The following is a 9,976-nucleotide window of genomic DNA, read 5'->3' as shown; positions in this document are numbered from 1 at the left end:
CCAAATGTAAACATCACTACACGGCACCTAGCACCCTTTTTAATTAACAAAGTCACAAACATATTTGTCATGCAAGTGTAGGAATTTTTCAAGACTGTGGTCTGTCAGATTGCAGGAACTGTGGAAAACATTTAGAATTTATTTTTGCTAATGACCTGGCTTGAAAAGAGCAAAAAAGTCAACCAAGTCGGGGCTGAGGTAGATTTGGCTGCATCTGATGTAATGTCACTGTAGTGGGCAGGAAGACAAATGAGATCCCCAACTAACAGCAGGTCACTGCAAAGTAAGTAAACCAGATTCAGGTAATGGATCCCCTCTGCTCCAGCAGAAGGAAACATCACCGCACACTGGTGTCACCACAGGTGATGGGAAGAGACGTTCTGTGGCAGAAACATCACAATGCTAATGTCCCTAAACTCTGGCCCAGCAGGACCATATGTCGAGGTCAGATGGTAGGTCGGTGGCCAAGGCCCATCTGGTGCTCAGTCTTCTGTTAAAATGGACAGTAAAAGGAGAAATGATAGGCATCTGAAGTACTTTTTCCAGTATGGCTCATTGTCTGTTGCAAACTGGATGGAGAACACCATCAGTGTTGCATGTTGGCCAACAACCAGCCAGCAGCTTTCTTCCAGGCAGCGATCACAGACACTTATGCCTCAGTGTGAGCTTTTTGAGTACTTGCTGAGAGTGGATCTCTTATCCTCTGTGCTAGCCATTAGATAAAATAACCTCACGCATGGATGAATGCAAGCACACGATGCATGCTACTGCCTGTTACCTACACTTATCCTACATCCGGCACCTGAATAGCCCAAGAGTCTAAACACTGACCTTTGCAATGAACCCTGACTCTCACAGTCAACAAGTGATCCTTGCACCATATTAGACCCACTTGCTCCCAGTGGGTTGCTCCAGCCCTTTGGGAACATCCCCCTGACTTATTGTGAAGTGCCACCTCAGTAACGCCAGGAGTCCCTACTTGCCTGCATTGCTTTGTAATCTGAGCAGCTTTCTCCTTCCTCCTGTCATTTCTGCAACTCGTTTTAGCATGGAAACCCTCATGGTACCAAGCCAGCTTGATCACAGCTGATGAATTCCCTGCTCTCCTTCCTTGGAATATCTGCTCTGAGGCCCAATTACCATGCTAATAATATCCCTTGCTAGGCTTCTCTGCCTCTCACCCAGTGCCATCCCCATGAGATACTGCATTGCTGCTGGGAACAAGCCAAATACGTGCTCCTCCAGGTGCCATGCGGGCAGCATAGCCGCCCTGCTTTCCTGCCTCTTGTCAACCGTGGGCAGCGAGTGCTGGCTTCATCTCCTGCCTCCGCGCTGTGCTCCTGGGGGGTGAAGAGATGCAGTGAATGTGGGACCCACACTGAATGACTGCGGCAACAGAAGAAGCTCAGCTGCTGCTTATTATGTAAATCTGCTTTTTGCTCTGCCTTGCTTCCTGAAGCTGTCACAGCCTCTGACTGCCAGTGGGTGCCGCAGAGGCTGCTGTGCAGACAGCCTCTCTGCAAAACCCTTGCCCAAGGCTTACTCTGCCTTTCTTCCCCACCACTTACGCCCTCCCCTGTCACACAAGAGGGCATAGGCAGGGATGGGGAAAGAAATACATGTCCCCAGAGGTCCCCCCGGAGGAAGGGCAGTGCAGCACTAGGGAGGTGAGATTTAAAGAAGATTAACCCTTTCATGGCCTGCTTGCCACTCTCAGGGCCAGGCTGGCGTTTTCTCCATCTCTCAGGGGGCTGGGAGTGAGTCTGCATCTCCATATAGAGCACACTGACACTGAGGCACTCCCATAGCATGTGGGAAGGGGTATCTGGGAGGACCGTCCTGCCTGGCTTACTGGTGTCTGCGTGAGGACGTGGCACCTGGCTGCGCCCGGCACATTGCACAGCCCTGCAGGAAAGCTCCACCTGGCTGCGGCTGGCTTTGTGTCGCAGGTGCACAGAGAGGCAGGGAACTGCTGCGGATGCCGATGTAAGAGCATACAGCTCCAGTACAGCTGCCTTGGCACAAGCAGAGAATCAGCCAGATGAGACACAAGCCGTTTTCCTGTGGAGTGACACCCCCGTTCAGTGTGATGTGCACAAAAAGGGGCTGGTACCCCTTGGCCTTTTGCTCCAAATTTATTTAAAGAGATAAGCAATCTATTTACTGCTGTTCGGTCTGGATATGTGGAAGTGGGTTACCCTACCTCTAGGTCCCCCAGATGGAGCCAGGAGGGAGTGATCCTGTTGCTGCTCCACTGGTGCTGAGCATGTCCAGGAGAGCAGGACCTGTGCCTTGCTCAGACAGGACCCTGCCTGGGGAGCTGCAGCCCTGTTAGGATAGCTCGGTCCTGGAAAGCTGCAAACACACATGGGGCATACGATGGGAACTATTTATATTTTCTGGGATCAGATCCTCTGGGCCAAGGAGGCAAAAATATCAAATCAACAACAAATGACAACTTCTAACAACAGAACATCATACCCCGGCTTAGGATAACCAGCATGTGCAGGCAGCTCTGAAACCTACTGGTAAATCAAGTTAGTGAGCAACATCTCTTTTGGAGATATATTCACCCCTAAAACACAAGTCAAGGGTACATAATATCACTTACGAAAGACAGGGCTTCTATTGGCCCTGCTCTGATTTGCATTTTTGTACTGGACAGCAGGGATAATAGTTCCCTCCCCATTGCACAATTCTGTGGAGGCATCAAGGCCAGGATCGCCTTTAACCCCCTCACTCCCAGGTGAGATGGGGCAGGGGAGCTTTCTGGTAGCTCTTTTGCCTGTTGTTATTCTCCTGCAAGAATGTATGCTCCCTGCTCCTCTCTGCATTTACACACTCTACACTATGACTCACTGTAAAGTAACTCGTTAAAATCACATACTCTGCAGAATTGGCTTTACATCTCTGCAGTAATGGCCATGGACTTTTTGGTTATTACTAGATGATACTGGATCATTGTTAGAAAGGAAACCTGACATTTCAACCCTCTTGGTACAGTATGGTGTTTATCCTAGCTCTAGCAGAACACAGTCCCATAGATACACCTTTTGAAAATCCCACTGGGCAAGTAGTTCCTTTTACCCAGGTACTTTACACAGGATATAGTTATCATATTGGGAATTCAGATACACTGATATCAGTTGACAGCTGAAAAAACAAACATAACACAGTCTCAACTACAGTTAACCCTTCACATGCACAACAAAACAAAAAAAAACAAGAAAGGTTTTTCCTTTAAAAGTGCCGTGCCTGCAATCAATTAGAAAAACATTTAAAATCTTGTCACAAAATACTGGATTTTCCAGAATAGCCTAACAGGATAAGTACTAAAATCACACTGAAATGCAAAGGGTGGTGGATGACCAACTCCCCTAGGTTGCCTTTGAAAATCCAAGACCTAGCAAATAAAGTCAAGGAAAAACATTTACCACATTTTTTGTTGGTAGCTTTTTGCCATAGGATGGTAAGGGCTTTAGTGCCTGAGGTATAGGTAGTTCCTGGATGCTTTTAGGAAAATGGGAGGGGGGCAGAGTCTGGAGAATAGTTTGCATAGCTTGCAGATATAAAGAAGCAGGTGTGTTCCCCACCAGGCTGTTGAATTTGTCTTCTCCCAGCAAAGCTGTCCAGTGGTCTGGATGATCCTGCAGAACTTTCCTCATCTTAAACTGTGGGTTGGGCATGAATAGCAAGAGGTAGTCAAGGCAGAGCTTCTTCGATGCCACATTGACTTTGGAGTCCCACATCTGCTCCAGGATGACATCCAGCGGAGTAAGCCCTTTGCTGTCCTCTATCCTGGGAGAAGCTCCATTCCCCAGGAGAATGAGGACTGTCTCTGACCTCAGCAGTTCACAGGCAAGATGCAAGGGAGTTTTCCCATCTTCCAGATGAAAGCAGCCGGTCCTGTTGATGTAGGAGTTCAAGCTGGGGAGCTTGTGTGCAATTTTGATGATCAGCCCCAAGATATCTCTCCTGTCATATGTGACCGCCATGGCCAAGTGAGGGGCAGAGGATGGGCAGTAGCAGAAGTGTTCCCCAGGCACCTTGAGAGCCTCCTCTGGAAAATGAGATAGCAGATACTGAGCATAAGGCAGGTGATTATGCACCACTGCATAGAGAAGGGCTTCTGAAGGTGAGTATGTTCTTAGGCTGGCATTTTCCTCCCAGTAAAAATACTCCATAGTTCTCATGTCTTCCAGCATCCACACGGGCTTGTGATCTCTCACAGCCTGGTAGAACATATAGGACAAGAACTTGCAGTGCCTGCTCTGATCGTCCTGCAGGCTGGCCTGGTTACTGGCCATGGCTCAGCAAATGAAGAGCAGCTCCACGTCAAATCGCTCCAGACGGTGAGATGTGAGCGCTTGCAATGCAGATCCCGCTGCTGCTGCAACCTTCAGGCTGTCATTGCTGCCTGGACTGCACTCGCTGGAATGCATGGGCTGATCATCTCCACCCATTCATTGTTTTTCTCCTCACTGCAGTGGTTTTGTTTAGGTAAGCACAATCCCACAGGCTCAGTTAACCCATGCCATGCAAGCAGATGGTTAGTAAGTATATCCTGCCCTGTGCGTGGCACAGGTTACTGGAACGCTGTCAGACTGCAAGTGATTTTATACACACACAGCTAGAGAGAAGACAGGGAGAGACTAAAATTAGCTTGAGAGGTGAGGCAGATTTCTGTCTGCATTTCATGTCTATCCAGATCAGCTCATACATTGCAGTAAGTGCAACATCAATATTCGTCTTTTTTTTTTGTATGTCATTCACACACACAGAGCTCATTATATAGTCAAAAATATGTTGCAGCGTAAAAGGCTCCACAGCTGACAATACAGATGATTATATAGTATGAAATGAAGGGATTGATAGCTATAGGGTTAGGAAGGGAACCCTATTTTATAAATAATGGTATGGCTAGCCAATTAGAGGACACTGATGTTAATGGATTGCCTGTAAGGCATCAGAAATATTTAAGATCCCAACATGAATCTCCACAGAGGAAAGAGTCTAACAGGACACAGAGTAACCATGCCCAGAGTCATAAAGCATTTTGCTTGGTTAAAACGCCTGCCTTTGTTTAGCAAGGAAAGAGCTGAAGTGCCTCTGTGTTGCACAGCAGGTACATAAACAAAAGGTTAATGGCCACACCACAGCGGGTGATGGAGAGCTTTGAACTAAGCGTTTCTCAGATGCCATGTTCCAGGACTAGAGTCAGAGTGAGCTGTAATGAGGGGAAGTGGGTTTAAGCAATGAGACTTGTGTAAAGCCCTGGTGAAACACAGAGGACCAAGGCACTTGTCTACAGAATGAAGCACAAGGACCTGACCAGAATTCAATTCCTAGAAAGCAATTGAACAAAGCACCTTTTGCTGCAACTTGTGTTTAAGGAAGGATGACTTCCATGCATCACATAGATTAAGAGATTATAGTAACATAATATCTCACTGCTTTGTTTTCAAAACAGGCAAAATACAGCAAATCAAGTCTTCTCTTTTCGTTTAGCAAGGCGACGACAATATATTCACTATGTTCAGATTTAATACATAGTACCCAAATATCAAATTTGAGCATCTTTAGGTCATGTCTGGCCACTTACAAATATGGGTCTAGCTCTAGCACATGTTCCCATCTTCCAAAGTCCTGGATGTTCAAGTCCATGCCTTAAACATTTCATGTTAGGGCCAGTTTTCATATTGTTAAAATGAACAATTGTATGCCCAGTTTTAGCCCACTATTACTGTGACTATGTATGGAAATACTTTTAATAGTCATTTGCACGTGTTGTTTCCCATCTTGTGCCCATGGTCATAATATATCATGTACATGTTCAGGGCCAGATCCAAAGCATACCAAAGTGCACAGATAAGTTTTCATTGACTTCCATATGCTCTGAATCAGGTATTACTTATGCACTTTGACATACACATTTCATTTTTCCAGTTCCTAACTGAGAGCACCTGAAACTTGAATTGTGCCATAAACTAAGTACTCAAAAGAGAGGTGAATTAGCATTTGAATGGACAGACTCTCTTGTCTAAAGTTCTCACAAGCTTTTTCCTACTGCTACTAGATGATGACAATACCCTGGAATGAGATAGGCTTCGTTATTCCCATGTTGCAGGAACAATACACATATACCCACACACATTTTAAAGAGCCCAGATTTACAGAGCAGCTTGCTGATGGAGCTGGGCACGGAACCAGGAATTGCTGAGTTTTTGCCCAGGTATTACAGCCACAAACCAGCCCTCATTCTCTTAAACACCTGCGACAGGTGTATAGATAAATTCAGGTGCAGGGTACATGTGTATAGGGAAGCTAGGTGCTTGGTACATACAGAGGAGAATTGCAGTGCTCTGGAGGGGTTCAGTGTGCAGACATCTAATCCATGGCACATTGACCCACAGTGTAGGCAGCCTCACAGTCTTCTTTGGTGTTAAAACCATCACAACTGACAACAGAATCAGCAATGGCCTCTGGGCTGATGCTGGTCAAATCTGTGCCATGGGAGTTCCAGGACTGGAAAACATCTGTATTACTGGTCACCTCGTTTTTACAAGTTACCCTGTGATTCTGCCCAAGGAGCTCAGCACAAAACTATGGAAGCATGTAATTTGCTCACCTCTGTGTGTGGTTAAGTGGTACAGATCTCTGCTGTGTCAGAGGACTGCTTGCTGGCCTATTGGCCTATTCTTGTCTTTTCCAGTGGTCTAGGAAAACTGGACGTTTTGATGATAATGCTTCTCTCCCAAACTTTATTACAAACACACTGCATTTGTAATAGATCCATTAGAAATGCAGCACATTTACCTGTAAAGCTTTTATTGATGATTGGAAGAAAATTAAGAGTTTGGGAGTTTCTGTTTAGATCTTTGAATTTTGATCAATGGCTAAAAATAATGCATTATAACTCATAAGATATTTGCTTTGGCTTCCCTCTTGGCCAAATTGCAGTCCAGAAAGTGAGCAGAACTGGTTTTGATTCAGAGAGTAAATGTCCAAGGGAACAGTAATAATGCTGAAGGATGAAAATGAAAAAAAAGAAAAAAAGTTGATTTTATCCAAAACACAGTTTACTGTTTCAGCTGAGACCAGGAGACTCCCTGCAGCACTCATGGGAAGATGCTATTTTCACATTATGATGGTGATTCAGGTCCTAAAATTATTTGGTTATTGTGAACCTGTGAAAAATACAATCCGCTTCTAAGTTATTTTGGAAACTTCTTTAGTGCTATGCTCAAAATCTTGTTTGTGGGCAAAGAAGAAACATACTTTATAGATAAAGACAGGAATTTATTAACTGAAATCTTAATGGTCTAATCCAGGAATCATTATCAGTCCAGATCTAATTATTACAGAAAGAAAGAACCCAAATGGTTGAAGAATAGTAGGTTTAAATGGTCAACTTTTTGCTTTCTACTCCTGTTCCTGGTGTCATGTTCACTCTTCCACTGTTCTCCTGAGTCCTAAGTTCAGCAGCTTCATTCTGGTGGTACTGGGAGTATTACTGTAAGTTGTCAGTATCTGGAGGCCTTCGCTGGGAGGAATATGATGTTGATGTTGATGTTTTATCATTCCTTACTCTAGAATCCACTGGAGGTCATTTTTATGTTTACTAATGTGCTTTTGCACCTTGTTGTTTTTCTTCACTGGACTGTAGCTCAAAATTACATGCAGATTTCCTATATATGATGCCTTTTATATATACTAGATACTGTTTAGTTTTTCTCTTTGTTACCCCTAAAAACAGTTTTGTCCAGTTCCAGGTCTGTATTTATTTAATTGACTAGTGGTAAGCCATTTTATAGCTGTGGGGTCTCCAAAGACAAGCCTATGCCCCATCTCTCATCATCCTGTGCCTGTACTCCTTTACATTGCATACTATGTCTCCACTTCTCCAGGCCTCTGCAGTCCTATCAGGCCCATTCTGTATCATTATGTTAGAGTTGTAAATAGCTCATTCTGCACAGAATAACTATTTGTAACTGCTGTCTGAATAAAACTATGGTTGTACCATACAATGATAGTCAAATTAAAACAAATTAGACATAACTACCTAGTCGGAAGAAAAATGCTGTTACAACTAAAACAAGTTAAAACAAAGCTGGAGGCAGCTGTCAATAAAAGCCAATAAAAGTTCAGGAAAAGCAAACTTGACAAGCCCCTGTCCAGAGGCTTTGTAAATTCAGTACAGAGCTAGTGGCATGTTACTAGTAATGGCAATACTAGTATTGTGGGGATACAGTGTTACAATAGCGCTTGCTGTTTCCTGGTTCTGGAATAAACCTTAGCAGAAAGGCCTGTTGTTCTGCATACTGCTGCAAATGCGGTTTGGGGATATCTTCACGGCTGTATGGCTTCTTCCTACCGGCATTCTATATAGAGGCTTAAAGAGAAATGAGGAGCAGTGTGGAGAAGAGTGGATGAAGAAACCTTCTGGAAAGCCACAAGAGTAACAGCAGCTTTTGGTCATTGAAACTGAGCATAAATTACTTATTTGGCCAGGAGCAGTGTTTTCATGTATATTGCTTCACTGCCTGATGGAATGATGCATTTCTGTACTTTCAGAGGGAAGCAGGCATGCCACAGGGCCCAAGCAGTCTGGAAGCTAATTTCCTCAGAGCTCCCTCCTGCCACATTTTTTGTCTGGGCACACACATGAAAAACTTCTAGGAAGAAGCTGCTTGGGAAACCGAAGAACAAAAGGCTTTGGAGAAGACTGGGACCTTCTCTGGGATCCTACACCTGTCAAAAACTGCAATGAGATGTCTCTTGCTCCCTTTCTGCTTCTCTTCAGTGACCTTGGACTCCCAGGTGGTCTTGACAGGACATGCAAAGAGGTGAAGGGGCTGCCAGGTGTCTGTTATCAGAGTGCAGGGCAAGAGGGGGTGCATAAGCCTGGTCTCCCCATTCAGTGCCCTATTCCTTTTCAGTATGTTGTCTACCCCCCTTCCTTCCTTGGAAGAAAAAGGTGTTCTGCCAGTGACAGAGGACGCCCCTCAAGTCACTGTGAGCCTTGTAGTAATGCAGGTTGTGTCCTGCACTTCTCATACTGCCCAGCCTGAGCTGTGCACATAGGCTGTATGATAAGTTAATGATGTTGTGCAGCATCCAGCTGTGCCTCTCTGGTTTCTTCATATCCTTAATGCCATGGCTGTGAAAAGAGTGATCGACTCAGCAGGAAAAAAGGGTGGAGCCCAAGTCAGAGATACAGTGAAAAGGAGTAGGACTGAAAAGGCCTGATGAAACCAAGGTCAAAGACTGCAGGTGTTGGATAGTACAGAACTGCCCAATTACAAAGATAACAGTGAACAGCTTACCTGTGTTAGGAGACAGGAACAATACAGCCAGTGCAGAAGACTGGTTTTACTGAGCACCCAGGGTTTCTTTTATACTTTGCTATATGCTTACCCTGCTACATACCTCTCCTTAAGCCAGTTGACAAAACAATGTTCTGAGATGGTGGGAAAACCTACAAACTAACCTGTGCTGAATTGCAGAATATTTCACTTGTGCAGGTAGAATTCAAACAGCACATGAAACAGTCTCTGAATATATGACTAGAGGGTTGAAATGAAAATAAACATAAATGAAAATAATAGAGCTTTACCTGTTAGGAAAGCATTTGAATGACATGTAACAGAACTGGCTGATGTGCTGCATGCAGAATGAATCAATCCCCAGATGGTTATTTACCTGTAGAAGCCTGGAAGTGAAAGATAACTATTGAAAATGCAACAGTCTTAGGCAATATGTGAAGAGAGTCATCCATACACAAATGGTAGATGTTCAGATTATGTTCACATAACCTGCCAGCTGAATACTGCTCTAATCCAGACATACACTGCGACATTCAGACATTCACCTGCACGTTAGACCAAGATCCAGAGCTCTTGCAAGCAGAAGGGGGGACTGAGCAGATGCAGTATTTTTCCTGCAATCTGCATGGATCGGGCCTGAGAACACGGGC

General features: G+C 44.7%; 1 protein-coding gene across 1 annotated transcript; it reads right to left on the bottom strand.

Annotated features, from left to right (window-relative positions):
- Positions 1-3,416: 3,416 nt before the first annotated feature.
- On the bottom strand, positions 3,417-4,307 carry LOC134139148 (ankyrin repeat domain-containing protein 9-like). The gene has a single exon (XM_062573542.1). The coding sequence runs from the start codon at positions 4,305-4,307 to the stop codon at positions 3,417-3,419; it is 891 nt and encodes a 296-aa protein (XP_062429526.1).
- Positions 4,308-9,976: the final 5,669 nt, after the last annotated feature.

Source organism: Rhea pennata, chromosome 3, assembly GCF_028389875.1.
Source record: "Rhea pennata isolate bPtePen1 chromosome 3, bPtePen1.pri, whole genome shotgun sequence".
Taxonomy (NCBI): Eukaryota; Metazoa; Chordata; class Aves; order Rheiformes; family Rheidae; genus Rhea; species Rhea pennata.
The sequence above is the reverse complement of the archived record's forward strand: the minus strand, read 5'-3'. Positions and strand labels throughout refer to the sequence as shown.